A 21,220-nucleotide genomic window follows, 5' to 3' on the forward strand; every position below is an offset into this window, starting at 1 on the left:
TATGTTATACTTCTTCTCTTTTATTTTTATACTGTCCATTACTTCCCTTGTCAGCCACGGCTTCCCCTTACTTCCCTTAGGATCTTTCTTCCTCTTTGGAATGAACTGATCCTGCACCTTCCGCATTATTCCCAGAAACACTTGCCATTGCTGTTCCACTGTCATCCCTGCTAGGGTATTGTTCCATTGAACTTTGGCCAACTTTCATCCTAAAAGCTTTGGCATTACTAAATCCTTCCTCCATCTTCATTATTCTGGATCATTACCTCTGTCCTTAAGCTCTGCTGCACCATTCTCACAGGATAGTATTCTGTGGCTATTAGAGACCTGGGTTTCCTCTGGGAGTGGGTTACCTCACGACTCCCCAAAATCTCAGTATCACCTATAAGACCATAAGATATAGGAGCAGGATTATGCCATTCCATCATTGCTGATTTAATTTCCCTCTCAACCCCATTGTTCTGTCTTTTCCTCTTTAGCTTTGACACCCTGACTAATCAGGAAATTATCAACCACCACTTTAAATTTACTCAATGGCGTGGCCGCCACAGCTATCTGTGGCAATGAATTCCACAGATTCACTACCCTCTGGCTCAAGAAATTGCTCCTCATCTCCGTTCTAATTGGATGTCCCTCTATCCTGAAGCTGGTACCCTTTGTTCCTAGACTCCTCCACTATTGGAAACATCCTCTCCACATCCACATCTCCAGGCCTTTCAATATTTGATAGGTTTCAGTGAAATTCCCCCCCAAACCATTGTTTTAAACTCCAGCAAATATAGGCCCAGAACTGTCAAATGCACCTCATACACTAACCCTTTCATTCCTGGAATCGTTCTTGTGAACCTCCTGTGGACCCTCTTCAATGCCAGCACATCTTGGACAAGACTCCCCAAACTGCTCCCAAGACTCCCAAGTTCTGTCTCACTAATGTCTTACAAAGTCTCAGCAAAACATCCTTCTTTTTATACTTCTGTGAAATAAGTGATAACATTGCATTTTCCTTACTTACCACTGACTCAGCCTGCAAGTTAACCTTTAGGGAATCTTGCACAAGGACTCCTAAGTTCCTTTGCACCTCTGAGTTTTGAATTTTTTCTCTATTTTGAAGACGGTCATTGCCTTTATTCCTTCTATCGAAATGCATGACCATAAACTTCCATACACGATATTCCATCGGTCACTTTTTTGCCAATCTGTCCAAGTCATTCTGCAGACTCTGCTTCCTCAACACAACCTACTCCTCCACCTACCTTCATATCATCTACAAACTTGGCCACAAAGCCATCAATTCCTTCATTTAAATTGTTGACATATAGTGGGAAAAGAAGCTGTCCCGTTACTATCCCCTACTGAACACCATTAGTCACCGGCAGCCAACTAGAAAAGGCCCGTTTATTCCCACTCTTTGCCTCCTGCCAGTCAGCCAATCTTTTGTTCATGCTAGTATCTTTCCTGGAATACGTTGTGCTCTTATCTTGTTAAGCAGCCTCCTGTGTGGAACCTTGTCAAAGGCCTTCTGAAAATCCAAATAAACAACATCCACTGACTGTCCTGTGTCTATCCTGCCTGTTATTTCCTCAAAGAGTTCCAACAGATTTGTCAGGCAAACCTTCCCCTGAAGGAAGCCATGCTGAGTTTGGCCTAGTTTATCATGTGCCTCTGATCACAACAAAACCTCATCCTTAGTAATAGACTCCAACATCTTCCCAACTGCTGAAATCAGGCTAACTGGTCTATAATTTCCTTTCTTCTTCCTCCCTCCCTTTTGGAAGAGTGGAGTGACATTTGCAATTGTACAGGCCTCCAGAACCATTCCAGAATGTAGTGATTCTTGGAAGATTATTGCTAATGCCTCCACAATCTCTTCACTACATCTTTCAGTATCCTGAGGTGCAGTTCATCTGGTCTAGGTGACTTATCTACTTCAAACCTTTCAGCTTCCCAAGCACCTTCTTCTTAGTAATAGCAACTATACTCACTTCTGCACCCCTCCCGACATCTCTCGTATTTCTGGCATACTGCTAGTGCCTTCCACAATGAAGACTGATGCAAAGTACTTATTAAGTTCATCCACTACTTCTTTGTTTCCCCCCCTCCCCCATTACTAACTCTCCAGTGTCATTTTCTAATGGTCCAATTTCTACTCTTGCCTCTCTTTTGCTCTTTATATATCTGAAAAAACTTTTGATATATCTTTTATATTATTAGTTAGCTTACCATATTAAATCTTTTCTCTCCTTATGATTCTTTTAGTTGTCTTCTGTTGGTTTTTAAAAGCTTCCCAATCCTCAAATTTTCCAGTAATTTTATCGTTATTATATGCCTTCCCTTGTCAGACACGGTTGCATCGTCCTCCCTTAGAATACTTCCTCTTAGGGATGTATCTATCTTGCAGCATCCAAATTTCCCTGAGAAACTCTAGCCATTCTGTTTCATTGTCATCCTTGGTAGTGGCCCCTTCCAATCAACTTTGGCCAGTTCCTCTCTCATGCCTCTGTAATTCTCTTTACTCCACTATAATACTGATACATCTGATTTTATCTTCCCCCCCTTCAAACTGCAGGGTGAATTCTATTACATTATGGTCACCGTCTCCTATGTGTTCCTTTACCTTAGTCTCTCAAATCAAATCTGGTTCATTACACAAAACCCCATCCAGAATTGTTGTTTTTTCTCTCGCGGACTGAACTAAAAAGCCATCTTGAAGGCATTCTACAAATTCCCTCTCCTGGGATGTAGAACCAACCTGATTTTCTCAGTCTGCCCGCATATTGAAACTCCATGTGACAATCGTAACAATACCCTTTTTACATGCCTTTTCTATCTTTTCTAAGTGTGATGAACTACCTTGTGTGTGCTTAGGTGGGTGAAGTTGCAAACACATTCTAGTACCTCAACATCATTCAAAAACATTCTAGAATCTCAACATCATGTCATCCATTTCCTGAATGTACTACCATTCACCACCAGCATATCATGGCTGCTGTGTTTACCATCTGCGTGTTGTGTATCAGCAACCTACTGAAGAATCTGTAACAATCACTCCTCACTCTCGCCAAGCTTCTGCCCTCAGTCAGTTGGAAGGCCTTGGTATAAATGTTAAATCATAATCTGATCAATCTTTTGCCATTTTGGTATTATAATCTTGAAACAGCCACTTAATCATGTTACGACAGGACCTTTACAACTCGAAACCACATCATTTTAAGAAGAGATATCACCATTTTGTCAGGGCAACAATGGAGACAAAATAAATGTGTGCCTTGCAAAAATATTAGCTTCATCAACAGCAACTTTAAAAATATACTGAAGTGCAATGGTCCTATTCAGTTCCACAGGAATATTTTAGGATGGATTCCTTGTCCTGAACTTTTTAATGGGCAATTGTTCCATTGTGAAGTGATTATTCATCTAATGAGAGCAAGTTCATTTCAACTTCTATAGATGTGTGGTAGAAAGTATATTGACTGGTTGCATAACAGCCTGGTATGGAAACACCAGTGCCCTTGAATGGAAAAGCCTACAAAAGTGGTGGATATGATCCAGTCCATCTCAGTTAAGTCCTCTCCACCATTGAGCACATCTACCTGGAGCACTGTTGAGGAAAGCAGCATCCACCATCAAGGATCCCGACCACCCAGGCCATGCTCTCTTCTCACTACTGCCTTCAAGAAGAAGGTACAGGAGCCTCAGATCCCACACCACCAGGTTCAGGAACAGTCATTACTCCTCAACCACCAGGCAATCGAACCAGAGCAAATAACATCACTTGTCCCATCAATGAACTGATCCCACAACCTACGGGCTCACTTTCAAAGACTGTTCATCTCATGTTCTCAATATTTGTTGTTTATTTATTTATTTTTGTTATGTTTTCCTCTTTTGTATTTGCATAGTGTGTTGTCCTTTGCACATTGATTGTTTGACCGTCCTGTTGGTAAGGCCTTTCATTGATTCTATTGTATTTCTTGTACTTACTGTGATTGTCCATAAGGAAATGCATCTCAGCGTTTTATGGGGTGACATATTATGATAATGATTATTATTATTATGATTATGAGGACACGCAGTCCCCTTTTATTGTCATTTAGTAATGCATGCATTAAGAAATGATAAAAATGTTTTTCCAGAACGATATCATGAAAACACATGACAAACCGACTTAAAAACTAACAAAAACCACATAATTATAACATATAGTTACAACAGTGCAAAGCAATACCGTAATTTGATAAGAACAGATCATGGCATAGTAAAAGTCTCAGAGTCTCTCGAATGTCCCATCATCTTACATAGATGGTAAATATATGTACTTTGAAGATAAATTTACTTTGAATTTGAATTAGCAGTGATATTTGCAGTTAATTCTATTAAGTTCACCTACAGATTTTTCATAGGCAGTTCAGTTAGAGATTCAAGTACATGGATTCCTGTGTTTGTCATCTACAATGGTCTAAGCAGAAGACAGACATTCTTCAGGGGAGAAAATCTGCCGTTCTTATCCAGCCTGATCAGTATGTGACTCCAGACCCACAGTAATATATTTGACTATTAAAGTAATCTGAAATAGCCTAGCAAGCCATTCACTTGGTTAAGAGGCAATAGAGATTGGGTAATGAATTCCAACTCTTGCCAGTGATGCACAGAACCTGAGAAATTAATAAATAAAACAAACTTTTTTTATCATATCAATGAAAGACAACTTTGAATCTTGTTAAATGAATTTTGAACTGTAGAGATATGACTCAAAACAATTCTCAAGGCAACAAATGCCTTAGACCAGAATTAACCATTGGGCTGTCATCAGAGATATCAATATTTCCCATTACTTCCGAAGATTAGCTCCACTCCTTCTGGAAGTTTGTTAGGGGAAAATTGAGAGAAGTGTTGTGGTAATGACAGAGCTTTGTCTTGACTCCAGCCTCCTTAAGCGATCGCCTACTGTAGATCCATTGGCATTGGACAGTTGGATAGAAAAGGTAAATGGGATTTGCTCAGTTAGAAATCTTGGTTGGCATTGACTAGTTGAGCAGAAAAGTTTGATTCCGTGCTGCATACAGTAGCTCTATAACCCTATCTTTGTCCTTATCTTAATGAGCTCAATTTTATTTCATGACATACAGCAAAGGAAAAGGTAGAGGAAAAAAAGAAGAAGAAAAATTTAAAGAAGGCGAAACTCTACAAACCAAGGCTGAGGAGGAAGAGAAAAACAAACAATGGGAACCTTCTTATGATGTGCTTTTTGATTCTTTTATCAGTGAAGTTACAAATAGTATTTTACCACTCCCCAATATGAGAGATCAAGTGGTATCTCTTGCACTGTAAGTATTTTACTACACCAAGGTTCATTGCTTCTGCTGTTTCCTTTCCATAATCAGAATTAGGTTCATTATCACTATCATGAAATTTGTTGCTTTGTGACAGCAGTACAATGTAAAGACAAAATTACTAAAAATTACAAAATAAGTAAATAGTGCAAAAAAAAAGGAATAATGAGGTAGAGCTGATGGGTTCATAGGCTGTTCAGAAATCGGATGATGGAGGGGAAGCAGCTGTTCCAGACTTACTGTCATCTCCTGATGAGGAAGTCAGGAACCCAGATGCAGAGGAAGGTACAGAGACCCAAGTTTAAAAGCTTGGTGATTAATACTGAGGGAATGAAGGTATTAAACAGTGAGTGATAATAGATAAACAGCAGCTTCATGTTGCTGTTGTCTGGTTATTCCAAAGCAGAGTAGGGAGCCAGTAAGATTAGATCCATTGTAGACCTGTTGCAGCTTCACCCTCACCAGTCCAACTAATTTTACTCCCCAGCCTCAGCTCTATCTCTCACCATTTCCCTTTATGATCTCTGAAATAATCTTGAGCATGAGAGCCACTTCCTTCTACTCTCTTGTCATCTGAAAACCAACATTCTTTCCTACCATGTTGACAATAATGTTTACAGTTTGTCCTCTCTACTGTTTCCTTATCCGTCAAATCTGATGTCACTCCTGCCCTGAAAAGAAATACTCTCAACTGATCCACCTTTGCCAACTACTGCCCTAGTTCCAGCCTTCTTTCCTTCACCAAAGTCTTGGCTGAAGTTCTAGCCTCCCAAATTCATGCTTTTCTAACCAGCAACTTCTTGTTTGAATCACTACAATCAATTTATCTTTTCCATTTACTCATTTTCTTGGGTTGTGGGCATTGCTAGAAGGACCAGTGCTTATTGTTTATCCTCAATTTATCTTCTTGAATCACTGTCATGCTTCTGGTGAAGGTGCATCCACTATTCTTTTGGACTACCCCTCTATACCATCATCATGACTGTGAACTTCCACTACTTTCACATCATCTAACTTCAATCTCCCTTTTATCTCAGTTTATCTGTTGCTGACAGCCTCCTCCATCTATTATTTTTTTTCCTTTTTGTGGTCCTCCAGCTGGCCTCCATCCTCCTCCATTAACATGAAATCATGTAAAACTTTGCTGCCACTATTTTGACAAAAATAACAACTGACTGTGTGTGTTAGCAATTAATCCTACACTTTGCACTTTTAAAAGACTTAAGGATTAGCTTTATTTGTCACATGTACATTGAAACATATAGTGAAATGCATCATTTGCATCAAATCAGAAAAATTGTGCAAGTGTCGCCACACTTCTAACACCAACATAGTATACCCACAACTTACTAAATCTAACTATTTGTCTCTGGAATGTGGGAGGAGGCTGGAGCACCCAGAGGAATCTCACACGGTCACAGGACGAGCATACAAAATCTTTACAGATGGCGGTGGGAATCAAGAATCGATCTTGTGCTAACCGCTAGGCCACTATGCTGCACGTCCAATGTTCTCACTATTTTTTACACAGCTGCGTGGACCAACCATTGCTCTGAGCAGGGAAATTTTTACACAGCCTGACACCTGCATAGCTCTTTAAATGCTAACATTAACATTATATATAAGAAAATTCAAGATGCATGGCAACAAAAGCGAAGTGTGTGGGAGCAGTTCAGTTACTGCACGGCCTTGCACACTCACAACTTAGAGGGAACAATGTGCCTGTCCTGTCCACTTATCCTATAATCCAGTTTTTTTTTGGCATTTTTCTCCAGTTCTCTTTTGAATGCCATTATTGAATGTTTCCTTAAGTTCTTCAAGCAGTACATTCAGCATTTGTAAAATAGTGTCACTTGTTCTTGCTTTTGACAGTAACTTCTTATCTATGTTGGATGATTATTGACTATTCTACCGAATAGTTTTTCCTTTCTGATAAATACTCATTACTTTGAACACCTAAACAAAGTTATTTTATTAACCTGCTCTACTTTAAGGACAACTAAGGTTGCTCCATTTCCCAGGTTTTGTTCAAGTACACTGGTTGTGCAATCTCTAAAATGCCTTGACAATGCCTTTAAATTATGGTGTCCAAAATTTAAAATAGAGGCCCATCTAGTGTTTTATAAAGGGTTACCATAAGTTCATTGCTCTGAATTCAAAAGGCAAGGATCACTATTGGATCACCTTCAGGTAGATGTTCACCAGCTTAAAGAGAAAGCCCACTAAGAGATAAATGCCCTGAGTTTAATTCCAGATGAACTTTTGCTGGTGAATGGCGAGGCGAATTGGGAAAGTGTCTGCTCAGTAGAAACTAGACAGGCAAAGTTAACCTATTGCAAATAGCTACATTAGTTTTTTTAGGCTCTAACATTGTGGTACGGGTACATTCCCCTTCCTGCCACCATCCTCTCCCAATGCCCCAAGCTCTAAATGCTTTAGCATTATTGTGGGGTTTTTTTTCTCACCTCCTCCAGGTGTCTGAAGCTTGAGAAGCTGCAGTTGTCTTGGTCATCTGGATTTTAGATGTCTTTAGCTATATTTCAAAGTCCCTGGGAACATTTCACCAATTTTTTTTATCAGTTTCATAAACAGTCATATATTTTCCATTTTTTGCACTTGAACAAATTATATGTTATTGTTCTTTTAAGAATTGTACAGCAAATGTTAAAAGTGATGTTGAGATCAAGTAATTATTACAAAATCACAACTAGAAGAATCATTATTTAAATTTTGCTTTAAGCCTTTATCAGTAAATCTATCCAGACTTATTTTGCGATAATATGAATGCTTCCCCTCCTGCCTTTAATTCAAAGTCCTCAAAATTCCCCGTAGCATTTCCTTTTCAGTGTTTGTGCTATGCTTTGGGCTTATTGTCTGCAACCATCTTTTAAACTTTGTTCAATTTTCAATTCTAGCTTTGTTTCTGATAAAATGGGTGGACCTGTAGACAAGGAAATGTTTCATGAGTTCCCTTGGGAACTTCACATTGCTGAACTGAAGCATGAATTAAAATCTAACATTATTCCTATTGGTAAAATTCAAAAAGGAATCTACTATCACAGAGCACTTCTATTCAAGGTAACAGTTAGTGCTATTTATAGGTAATTATAAAGTTTCCAAAGTGAACATTTAAGTATCTGTTGTAACATGGTTGATGTCCCATTTTCCTTCAGGCTTTAGCTGATAGAATAGGAATCAATTGTAGTCTTGTTCGTGGAGAGTATAACCGAGCCTGGAATGAAGTCATGCTAATTGATCACCCTCCTCTAGATACAGCTGGACTTCTCATTCCTCCAAAGGCATACATTGTGGATCTCATGCACCAAGTCGGCCAGTTAATGAAGACTGACAGTGCTGAAGCAGCACACTATAAAGTTTGCACAGGTTGTAGCCATCGGCACTGTAAATGTTGCAAACAAATGTCTTGTCATTGAGAACACCTTGAGCAAACAAAATGAGTAGTTATATATTTACATCTACTGTCCTTAAAAATAATGCACATTAAAATTGTTGCCGAACTATCTTAAAAAACATATTTAAAAAGTAATAAATTTACCATTCAGATTTATTTGGTTCTTTCGCTTTTTATATTAGTTCTTTGTGTTCCTGACTTATTTCTGAATAAGAATATTTGAATGTAACTGAATGCCTTGATGCTGCTGGATTCCATAAAGAGAAATATTCTTTTAGTGTTCCAACAAGTTGTGAATGAATTTCATTCTTCTTTATAATTTTACACTGTGTAGTAATATTGTTATCATAGAATTATATTTTATTAAAATTAAACTGTTCCTCCGGAATTTAGCCTCTTTATTATCGCTAAATGGAATTGCTCCATCGTTGGTGGCCTGCCTTCAGCAGCCAGCCCTCTAAGCTCCAATATTCCCTCTATCTCTCCATCTCCTCTCTTTCCTTTCTTTGTAATTCAGAGAGGGATGTACTTTACCCCTCTCTTTTCAACCTTTTGGACATCTCTCCTAATATCTCAAAATGTGAATTAGCCTTGAATTTTGTTTGGAAATGCTCTGGGTGTTGTACCTTGGGATGTTTTGTATATTCGGGTGCTTCCTTAAAATTAATTGTTGTTGTATTTGCCAGGATATAATGCTGGGAATGTGACCCTAGATACTAGAAGAACAACGTTAGATGGTTACTGATGTAGTGACAAACACAGACACGGACCATGGTGTGCTAAACTGTGTCCTCAATACTCTGTAATTTAGTGCAATCTAATTACCATACCCAGCTATGATACAACTAGCTAGCACCCTTTCTATAGTGCATCAATAATAATGGACAGATTTCTAGACAATTATGACTTACAAAAATAAGTGATTATGTATAGGAATATTTCCCCATACCTGCTGGAATATGGAAAAATATATGGACTTCTGTAACATGTCACTTTCGAACAGTAGACTTTTCTTTGCTGTCCTTTTAGTTCTGTTTCTGCGTCTGAGATTTTTCTCCTGTCACTGTCTTCCAAACATTTTGGTTGGTGAATGTTGATTTTTTTAAAAAATAAAATATACTTTATTCAAAATAAAATTATTTACAATAAACCATTCTATGACTCTAAATCCTTTACAGATATTACCATTACATTCCCTACATTTCCACACTTTCAGCCACTCACGTGGCATCGGTGAATTTTTTTATTTCAAAATATACTTTATTCAAAAATAAATATATACAATAAACCATTCAATAACTTTTCATCCTTTACATACGTTTCCATTATACACAGTACATATCCGTATTTATAGCCACCCACGTGGCACTCCAGTAGTTCAGTTTACCATATCATTTCATTGTTGAGGGGTATACTCCCCGCCCTCCGACCCCTCCCACTCCCACGGGTGGAGAAACCTATACTGTGGTCCTTCCCCACCGGGCCCTTGCGGTGGCTGCACCAAGTTTCAGTGCGTCCCTCAGCACGTACTCCTGCAGTCGAGAATGTGCCAGTCGGCAGCATTCTCCCACGGCCATCTCCATGTGCTGGTAGATCATCAAGTTTCGGGCCGACCAACTCGGTGAAAGACAATCGGTGAATGTTGATTGGAAATCAGTCAGATTAAAGGTCATTAACCTGAAATGCTAGTTACCTCTCCACAGGTACAGAGTATTTCCAGCTCCTTCTCTGTTCCTATAAATCATCGAAGTGCTGACAGAACAAGGCTTAAAACGCATTGCTTTAAATACTACAAAATTGTAACCTTATATTTGAAAAGTATCAATGTCGTTTTAATACGGTGAAGTATTTTTCTGTTTTCATTTTTTGACACGCTGCCAAATATGGTAAAACATGCTAATAAGCTGCCGACGTCAGGCAGCCAGAAGGAAGCGTTGAGAGGGCGGTCTCCCGGCTGCGCCGCGGTATCGATCACGGTAGCGAAACATGGCTCGGTTTGTCGCTCGTTTCTCCAAAGTCTTCTTGGGAGGAAACTTTGTCAAGGGCGTCATTGCTCCGAAGAGTTTTCAGTGGTCACGACGTGTCCATGCAAAGGCAGGTAAGTGAAACAGTGCTTGGGTTTCACGGTGGTGACCATCGGTGTCTCGGAGCTGCATAGTTGGTCTGAGTGGAAATTTCCACGGTGCTTAGTATGCGCATTTAGTGTTTCCGGGCGATTTGCTCCAGCGGGTAAGTTTTAAAAAAAACGTCTGGACAGCGTGTTGCCATGAAAGCTCGGTATAGATAACGATGATCCCGAGGTTGAGATTGTGGCTGCTCTAGTATCAGGGTGTTCCGTCTTTTTGAGATGTTACTAGCCATACATAAAGTTTAGGTGCCGAAGTAGAAACCGGAGATCGGTGCAATGTATCAATTCAAGGGCTGTAACGTGATCGTACGCCTGCTTGTTCTGCCGCCCAAAGTGGCAGGCTGGGATGCCATGCCACCAGCTTCGGGGAGGATTTGGGATTTTGTTTCCCCCGAACAGAAATTTTCTCTGCCAGTGTTGTCAGATTCAAGTGAATGCATCTAACAGGAGTCCAATTTGAATTACCGGAGTTCTTCGCGAAGAATGCAAAAATCTGCCAATCAAAATGGTTTGACGTATGAAGCAGGAACATTAATCCTGAAAGGTCGGAGCACAGTTTGTTTCACTTCTCATTCAGCGTGCTATTTATGTTGTTGCGTAGAAACCGTCACTACGGTCAGAATTACGGTGACAACAGAGAGAAGGTACTTACAGTCATCATGTGTTTTAATTGTAAGTGTGGATTATTGTTTGACGTTTGATTAGCATGGTGGAAATTGACGTTCATGTTTACAGATTGTCGGTGCTAGCACATTGCCGGTTCTGTGAAATATCATGCTGGCCATGTCTGTTCTGAACCTTGCGACATTCTAACGCAGTACAGTATAGACACTCTATACATACAAATTGTTAACTCCTCTCTCAAGTGTGCCATTTAATTGAGTTCAAACGATTTGCCTTGTGCTAATTAACTGCCACCTTTCCATTCACCCTCACTTTGCCTGCAGTTCACTGGCTGGAAAAGGCAACACCAGCAAAAAGGTAAGACCTGGGTCCACCTTTTCTGCCAAACATAGAAAACATAGAAAACCTACAAAACCTACGGCACAATACAGGCCCTTTAGCCCACAAAGTTGTGCCAAACATGTCCCTACCTTAGAAATTACCAGGGTTACCCATAGTTCTCTATTTTTCTAAACTCCATGTACCTTTCTAAAAATCTCTTAAAAGACCCCATCGTATCCGCCTCCACCACCGTTGCCGGCAGCCCATTCCACGCACTCACCAATCTCTGAGTAAAAAAACTTACCCCTGACATCTCCTCTGTACCTACTCCCCAGCACCTTAAACCTGTGTCCTCCTGTGGCAACCATTTCAGCCCTGGGAAAAAGCCTCTGCCTATCCACACGATCAGTGCCTCTCATCATCTTATACACCTCTCTCAGGTCACCTCTCATCCTCCGTCACTCCAAGGAGAAAAGGCAGCATTCACTCAACCTGTTCTCATAAGACATGCTCCCCAATCCAGGCAAAGTCCTTGTAAATCTCCTCTGCACCCTTTCTATGGCTTCCACATCCCTCCTGTAGTGAGGTGACCAGAACTGAGCACAGTACTCCAAGTGGGGTCTGACCAGGGTCCTATATAGCTGCAATATTATCTCTCGGCTCTTAAATTCAATTCCACGATTAATGAAGGCCAGTACACTGTATGCCTTCTTAACCACACAGTCTACCTGTACAGCTCGGTTTATGCTGTTTGGTTTCATTTGATATGTCCCTTCTCTGGAAAAGGTTTGGTTTCATTAAAATTTGGAGAGCACAGTGAGAATACACCCAGATTTATTTAACTGGGCATAAGAGTTCCAAATTCTCTGAGATTTTAAACAAATTTGCACGTGATGGTAAGTTAAAGGTCTGTGGAAGTTGAGGTGAAGTTTCAATCACACCAACATATCTATAATGAACCTTACTGAAAACAGGAGTGTAACATTGTGGAAAGTATAAAAGAATCGTGGTCATCCTAGTTGGCTTAATTGTCTCCTCACTTGCCCATCTTCTCCCTCTTGTTCATCTCTTCCTTCCTCCATGTTTCACCATCCTCTGATTATATTTCTTCAGCCCTTTACGTCGTCCCCTCACAGCATCTTACTTTGTGCATCCTCCCTGCCCACCCACCTCCCCCTCATCTCGACTCGCCTATCACTATCCAGCTCCCCCTCCCCCCACCCACTACCTTATTCAAGCTTCTGCCCCTTTCCAATCTTGATGCAGGGTCTCATAGATGCTGCCTGACTGGCTGAGTTCCTCCAGCATTTTCTGTGGGTTGCTCAAGATCTCCAGTATCTAACGAATCTGTTGTTACTAATCTGCAATTACTTTTAAGCAAGAATTTTCATAGATTAATCTTTTTTTTAACTGATGCACAGTGAGCAGTTTTTTTACCCACATAGGTTGAAAGCATAAACATAGGGTTCCTCATATGTACATTTTATTCGTGTCAGGGTGGATACCCAAGTGATCAGGCTGAGGCGCTCTGTTGGTTGCTGACAACCATGGATGTGTCATTCCAGCTTTCTATGTGATATGCCAACCAGCATGTAAGTGAGGGCAGTGCAATACTGAGAGCAAGTGGTTGCCCATGCAGCAAACTTCCCTCTCCACACAGCTGATGAATCCAAAGGAATGGCAGAGATCAATACAGTCTAGCACCAGCAGCATCGCAGCAGGAGTTGCCAGTCAGCGTTGAACTCAACATGAGACTGTCTTCGGGACTCCAGCTCCAGATTTTTCCTCCGGGTTTACTCCCAAATCCTTTCCCAAGTCTGGGTATAGTGCAAGGCAGTGGAGATTTAAAATCAGAGTTTGCCTTCTAAATGAGCTGCCAACCATGGCTGATGAGTTGCATCTGCCCAAATCGGGTTACAATCCGCTATATCATCTCGTCTCTTTGTCTCATGTTCTCGATATTTAAGATCTAGTATTATTTCTTTTTGTATTTGTACAGTTTGTCTTTTGCACACTTAGTGCAGTCTTTCATAGATTCTGTTCGGGTTATTGGATTTATCGAGTATAATGAATCTCAGGATTGTATATGGTGACATATATCTACTTTCATAATAATTTTACTTCGGACTTTGTACAGTATCTATCTGTACCTCTAAGTGCTTGCTGTCTAACAACACGTACACTAAGTAACCGATGTACTTAATAAAGAAGTCAGCCAAGTGTTTCCTGCTCTGGAATATCCACATACACAAGTGTGGATCTTTATCAGAATGACTTCACATCAGGGACAGGAATCAGAGAAGGCCATTTTCTCCTTCAAGTACTTTTGCTATTCACTGTTATTATGGCTGAGTGACAGATATGTTGAAGTTGGAGCTTTGTATAGCAATTGCCTTTCACCATATACTCTAAATATACAGGGTTATGAAAAATCCTAGCCATTTTGGATTTAAAATTAACAATTGACATCCTTAGCAACACACAAAATGCTGGAGGAACTCAGCAGGCCAGGCAGCATCAATGGAAAAAAGTACAGTCGATGTTTTGGGCCGAAACCCTTCAGCAAGACTGAAGGGAAAAAAAGATGAAGAGTAGATTTAAAAGTTGGGGGAGGGGAGAGGGAAACAAGGTGACAGGTGAAACTGGGAGGGGGGAGGGATGAAGTAAATAGCTGGGAAGTTGATCGGTGAAAGAAATACAGGGCTGGAGAAGGAGGGGTCTGATAGGTGAGGATTGAAGGCCATGGAAGAAAGAAGGGGGGAGGGGCACCAGAGGGAGGCATTGGTCAGGCAAGAAGATAAGTTGCGAGAGTGAAAAGGGGTTGAGGAATGGTGAAGTGGGGGGGGGGCATTACCAGAAGTTTGGGAAATCGATGTTCATGCCATTAGGTTGGAGGCTACCCAGATGGAATACAAGATGTTGTTCCTCCAACCTGAGTGTGGCCTCATTGCGACAGTAGAGCCAGCCATGAATTGACATATTGGAATGGGAAAGTGAAGTGGAATTAAAATGGATGGGTGCCGGGAGATCCTGCTTCTGGGTGATCTCGCTGTCTCTGTCTCTGGTGACAGCTTATCTACTGATGTCTATCATAAACCCAGGAACTCCACAGCTATCTGAACTATACACTACCCACATCGTTACTTGTAAAAACGCCATCTCCTTCTCTCAGTTCCTCTGGCTCTGCCACATCTGGTCTCAGGATGAGGCTTTTCATTCCAGAACGAAGGAGGTGTCCTCCTTTTTCAAAGGAAAGGGCTTTCCTTCCTCCACCATCAATGCTGCCCTCAACCACATCTCGTCCAGTTCACGCATGTCTGCTCTTACCCCACCCTCCCGCCACCCTACCAGGGATGGGGTTCTTCTTGGTCACCAGCCTTCGTGTCCAGCACGTAATTCGCTGGAACTGCCGCCATCTCCAAAGGGATCCCACCACCAAGCACATCTTTCCTCACCCTCCCCACACTTTCTGCTTTCCATAAGGATCGCTCCCAAGTGAGTCCTTTGTCCATTCATCCCTCCCCACTGATCTCCCTCCTGGCACTTATCCTTGCAAGCAGAACAAGTGCTACACCTGCCCTTACACCACTCCCTCACTACCATTCAGAACCCTAAACAGTCCTTCCAGGTGAGGCAGCACATCACCTGTGAATCTGTTGGGGTCATATATTGTGTCTGGTGCTCCCAGTATGTCCTCCTGAATATTGGTGAGACCTGAATTTGATAAGGAGAATGTTTCGCTGAGCACCTGTGCTCCATTTGCCAGAAGAAGCAGTATCTCACAGTGGCCACCAATTTTAATTCCACTTCATATTCCCATTCTGACATGTCAATTAATGGCTGCTGTTGCACTCAGGTTGGAGGAACAACACCTTATATTCTGTCTGGGTAGCCTCAAACCTGATGGCATTAATATCGATTTCTCGAATTTCCAGTAATGGCCCCCCCACCCTCTCCTTCACCACTCCCCATCGCCTTTTCCCCCTCACCTTATTCTCTTGCCTGCCCATTGCCTCCCTCTGGTGCTCTTCTCTCCTTGTCTTTCTTCAATGGCCATCTCTGCTCACCGATCAGACTCCCTCTTCTCCTGCTCTGTATCTCTTTCACCAATCAAGTTCCCAGCTATTTACTTCATCCCTCCCCTTCCTGGTTTCACCTGTCACTTTGTGTTTCTCTGTCCCCTCCTCCACCTTTTTAATCTACTCCTAATCTTTTTTTTCTCCAGTCCTGCCGAAGGGTCTTGGCTCAAAACGTTGACTGTACTTTTTCCATAGATGCTGCCTTGCCTGCTGAGTTCCTCCAACGTTTTGTGTGTGTTGCTTGGAATTCCAGCACCTGCAGGTTTTCTCTTGTTTGTGAATTGACCGCCTCAATTCACATTTGTGGAAAACAAACTTTCTACTAGCCTTTCTGTGTAGGATCCTGACTACACTTCCAAAAGCCCTGGCTGTAATTATTGAACTATTTCCTTTAGTCCTACATTCCTGAGATTTTCTTCATTTACCTCCCTGACCAATTTAGAAAAAAATGTAATCAATTCACTTTTTAATCTTTTCATGAATATTATGCTTCTCGTAGTTTTATCCTTGCAAGTGAGGTATCATTCTAACACATACTGTATATATTGACCTCCTTCCAGGGGCAGTATTCTTCCAGCAGAAGGTGCCTAGAATCGGGCATGATAGTACAGATGTGCAAAAGTTAGAGCTGTGTATGTTGTTGCATAAGCGCCAGCCTCTTGTACTCTGAACCTCTGGTTACAAATGCTAATATTCCATTAACCATTCTAGTTAATACTTCCAGCTGGTGATCCCTATGCCTGGATCTCCAAGTTTCAACATTCTATTTTTGTCTTTTAGAAAATACTCTCACCTATCTATCTGAGGTCAAAGATGGGTGACCTTGCATATAATTGTATTGGTATCCACTTGAAAGAGTTTTTCCCATTCACTTAATCCTTTTTTAGATCTTTTATTTAAACAACATTCTCTGCTCTCTGTTTATCGTTGCTGAAAAGTGTAGTTGGCTGTTTGAAGGAGTCAAAGGAGCCCTTGAAATATGATGGTTGTGGACGTCTTTCGTGCTTCTTCATATGACTTAACTGGCTCTCTAACCCTGATAAATTCACCTCCATCGGTGCCCCTCCAGTGCCTGGGTGTTTGGGCATACACGGTATGGCATTGACAGCACAGAGAATCTGCACATTTCAATGGCAGTAAATAAGATGTGTGACGAAAGAGGGTTACAAAAGTACACATAGACTAAGATGTTAACTGTCCTGTGCTAGCACCAGTGGGATCAACAGTTGATCTGCCACCTGTCTTCAGGAGAGAGAGATAAGTAAGACAATGGAGCAGCATTTGGAAATGTTAATGAAGAGACGAGAAGTTTAACGGAAGGAGAGACCGATCTGAGTATTATCAAGACCGGCTCCTTTTGAACCCTGAACTGTTGAAGTGTGATGGACAGGCGATACCCCAACAGGGGGATAAAAAGGGACAGGTTCGCTAAGACACGACACACGACTCCACGAGGTAACGAGACCCTGAAAGCGGTGTGCCCCCCCCCACTAGTTGGTGGGAGTTGTTGGAGGGCTGGTCGCGGGACCAGCCATAGACGCACAGGGTAGAAAGGTACGGATCGGCGGGAACCTGGTGTGTGTGTGTCCACCCTTGCCTGGGTGCTGGGTTCACCGCAGAAGAACGATCGTATCTGGAACGGAGGGGTCACAGTTGGTGACCTCAGAAGACATTACCAAGAACTCGCCCGAAAGCTAACTGTGAGGAATATCAAAGGTCTGTGTGGAATCCGTTTTGAATATTCATTCGGTTTCGCTCTCTCTCCTTTTCCCCGCCCAACGGCACAACAGTGATTACTGCGAACTGAACTGAACTTTGCGTCACTTGAAACTGATCATTTACCCCTAGACTGCGATAGAGCTTGATTGATCCTATTATCCTAGTTCTGTGTACATGTGTGTTTTATCGTTGCTGAACTGTTGCATTTATTATCCTTGTGATTAGAGTACTGTGTTGCTTATTTCTTTAATAAAACTTCCTTAGTTCCAGTAATCCAGACTCCAACTGAGTCCATTTCTGCTGGTTTGGCAACCCAGTTACGGGGTACGTAACAGATGTGTAATCACTGAGATCTATAAAACAATTTCCTTGTATTTGCCAGCAATGTTAATTTCTATCTTATTCAGTCCCTTTTGCTACTGTCAGCAATGGGAGATAGATTTGAAATTTGAATAATCAAGATGTTAGAGTGAACCCTCTCAAGACAGGAGGTCCTGATGGAGTACCTGGTAAGGCTCTGAAAAACTGTGCCAACCAATGAGCAGGAGTACTCAAGGATGTTTTCAACCTCTCACTGCTACGGGCAGAAATTCCCACTTGCTTCAAAAAGGCAACAATCATACCAGTGCCTAAGAAGAATAATGTGGGCTGCCTTAATGACTGTAGCCCAGTTGCACTCACATCGACAGTGATGAAATGCTTTGAGAGGTTGGTTATGACTAGACTGGTCTCCTGCCTCAGCAAGGGCCTGGACCCATTGCAATTTGCCTATTGCCACAATAGGTCAATGGCAGGCACAATTTCAATGGCTCTCTACATGGCTTTAGACCACCTAGACAACACAAACACCTACGTCAAGATGCTGTTCACGAACTATAGCTCAGGTGGTGATGAGAGGGTGTACTGGAGTGAAATATGCCAACCAGTGGAGTGGTGCCGCAGCAACAACCTGGCACTCAACGTCATTTAAGACAAAAGAGCTGATTGTGGACTTCAGGAAGGGTAAGATGAAGGAACACATACCAATCCTCATAGAGGATCAGAAGTGAAGAGAGTGAGCGGCTTCAAGTTCCTGGGTGTCAAGATCTCTGAGACCAACATATCGGTGTAGTTATAAAGAAGGCAAAACAGCAGCTATACTTTATTAGGAGTTTGAAGAGATTTGGCATGCCAACAAATACACTCAAAAACTTCTATAGTTGTACCGTGGAGAGCATTCTGACAGTCTGCATCACTGTCTGGTATGGAGGGGCTATTGCACAGGACCAAAAGAAGCTGCAGAAGGTTGTAAATCTAGTCAGCTCCATCTTGGGCACTAGCCTACAAAGTACACAGGACATCTTTAGGAATTGGTGTCTCAGAAAGGCAGCATCCATTATTAAGGATCTCCAGCACCCAGGGCATGCCTTTTTCTCACTGTTACCATCAGATAGGAGATACAGAAGCCTGAAGGCGCACACTCAGAAATTCAGGAACAGCCTCTGCCATCCGATTCCTAAATGGACATTGAAGCTTTGGACACTACCTCACTTTTTTTAATATACAGTATTTCTGTTCTTTGCATATTTTTAAAACTCTATTCAATACACATTGATTTACTTGTTTATGATTGTTTTATTTATTATTATTATTTTTTTCTCTCTGCTAGATTATGTATTGCATTGAACTGCTGCTGCTAAGTTAACAAATTTCATGAGACATGCCGGTGATAATAAACCTGATTCTGATTCTGGAGATTAAACCACATTACAAGCATTGTTGCTCTTTTGCTTTTCATCAAGTACGGAGAACAGCATTTATTCCTTGTTCATTTTTATGTAGGTTTGAGGTCACTGACCCGATACGATGAGACAACCGTAAATGTTGATTGGCAAAAGAAGCTCACCCCAGAGCAATACTTCGTCACTCGAGAAAAGGGAACAGAACTGGTGAGTGTTTCTTAAGCACTAGGCCAGCTTTAACTCTGATTTTCTGAAAAAGCAATGCTGCTGAAAATATTCAACACTCTCAGTCCCGAGCTGAGAGATACTTATGTGGAGGTCTAAAATTTTTTTTGATCACTGATTTCTTACATCACTCTATCTTGCAGAATGCTGATTTAGATTAGATTAGATTGAGAACACTCAGTCCTCGTTTATTGTCATTTAGAAATGCATGCATTGAGGAATGATACAATGTTCCTCCAGAGTGATATCACAAAAAACAGGACAAACCAAAGACTAACACTGACAAAACAACATAATTATAACATAGTTACAGCAGTGCAAAGCAATACCATATTTGATAAAGAGCAGACCATGGACACAGTTTAAAAAAAAAATAAAATAAAAAAAAATAAATCTCAAGTCTGGTTCGACTCCCGATAGTAGACGGTAAAAGGGAGCAACTCTCCCTGCCATAAATCTCCAGCCAAATCCGAGTCCATCCGAAAACTTCGCGCCTCCGACCAGCCCCTCCGATACAGCCTCCCGAGCGCCACCTTCTGCTGAGCACCTTCGACCTTGCCCCGGCCACCAAAACAAGCAAAGCTGAGGATTCGGAGGCCTTCTCTGGAGATTCTGGACCACACAGTAGCAGCGGCAGCGAAGCGGGCATTTCAGGAGTTTCTCCAGATGTTCCTCCGTGCTGTCACGTCTGTCTCCATCAGATCAGAATTGTGCACAGTACCCTACTTAACAAATACTTAACAAATTTATTTTGGCTGTCTTGGTTCTCCAGTTCATATACTCACAGGTACATACCCCCAACTGTTATTTTTTTTAAAAAACACTTGATCAGACCATGTGTCAGCAACTTGGTGTGAATCCCTGGGCCCTGTTGTTATTGCCCCATCAATTAGTCACCTTGTAGCTGGTGTGAGGAGGCTGCCTGTGTGGACTAATTGTCTTTGAGCATGTTACTGCAGGGAATTCACCAAACTGGGCAAGGTTGTGCAGCCAAACAAAGAGACAGTGGCTTCTAATACAGCAGACAGGAAATAATGAGGGAGACGAGAGCATCCGAACGATCTGCCAACATATGGAGCCGGGGTGCCAGTCTCCTCCAACAGTCCACACTTCACCTTGCCAGCTTGGGTGCTGTCCTGAGACCCACAACTGGTTAGCTACACCACTCACCCCCGCCTACCCAACACCTGCGCCTTCACAGGCAACCTTTTCACGCCAAGCATGGAGCAATTTGTTGCAAGATTCACACCAGGTTCCCAGCACAGCAAGGCTGTTGCTAGCAGATCTCTATATATGTATGATGCATATAATGACCACTTTTAGTGCTGATTCTATTAGCAAGCTCATTTCTTGGAATGTATCCTGAGCTCTAAGCAAGGTACCTCCATATAAAAACATATTTTAAAAAAGCTGAAAATATTATTGGCTACTGCAACAGGAAAGGTTCCTCTTGTAATTCTACATTAGGAATAGTTTGCAACAGTTATAAAAGTCCAGATTAAACATTTTAGTGTTCTTGACCCACAGTCAAATGCATATTATTGATTGTGTCATTAAGAGATTTATATTATCAAATAAACTGTTGGATTTTTAAACAGAACTTCAGTTAAGAACCAAAAATATTCTAAAGTTATAAAAAGATCTGTTGTGCCTGTGCTTTC

General features: G+C 41.5%; 2 protein-coding genes across 2 annotated transcripts in view; both read left to right on the forward strand.

Moving 5' to 3' along the window:
- armc3 (armadillo repeat containing 3) overlaps positions 1–8,994 on the forward strand; it is a 107,819-nt gene extending 98,825 nt beyond the window's left edge. The window contains exons 16-18 of the mRNA XM_063044234.1: positions 5,127–5,324; positions 8,246–8,408; positions 8,504–8,994. Coding sequence (XP_062900304.1) covers positions 5,127–5,324; positions 8,246–8,408; positions 8,504–8,764 — 622 coding nt within the window. The 3' untranslated portion in view covers positions 8,765–8,994. The remainder of the gene's footprint in view (positions 1–5,126; positions 5,325–8,245; positions 8,409–8,503) is intronic.
- Positions 8,995–10,683: 1,689 nt separating this feature from the next.
- The window catches only part of msrb2 (methionine sulfoxide reductase B2), a 32,552-nt gene continuing 22,015 nt past the window's right edge, over positions 10,684–21,220 (forward strand). The window contains exons 1-2 of the mRNA XM_063044241.1: positions 10,684–10,840; positions 19,435–19,541. Coding sequence (XP_062900311.1) covers positions 10,729–10,840; positions 19,435–19,541 — 219 coding nt within the window. The 5' untranslated portion in view covers positions 10,684–10,728. The remainder of the gene's footprint in view (positions 10,841–19,434; positions 19,542–21,220) is intronic.

Source organism: Mobula hypostoma, chromosome 3 (genome assembly GCF_963921235.1).
Source record: "Mobula hypostoma chromosome 3, sMobHyp1.1, whole genome shotgun sequence".
Taxonomy (NCBI): domain Eukaryota; kingdom Metazoa; phylum Chordata; class Chondrichthyes; order Myliobatiformes; family Myliobatidae; genus Mobula; species Mobula hypostoma.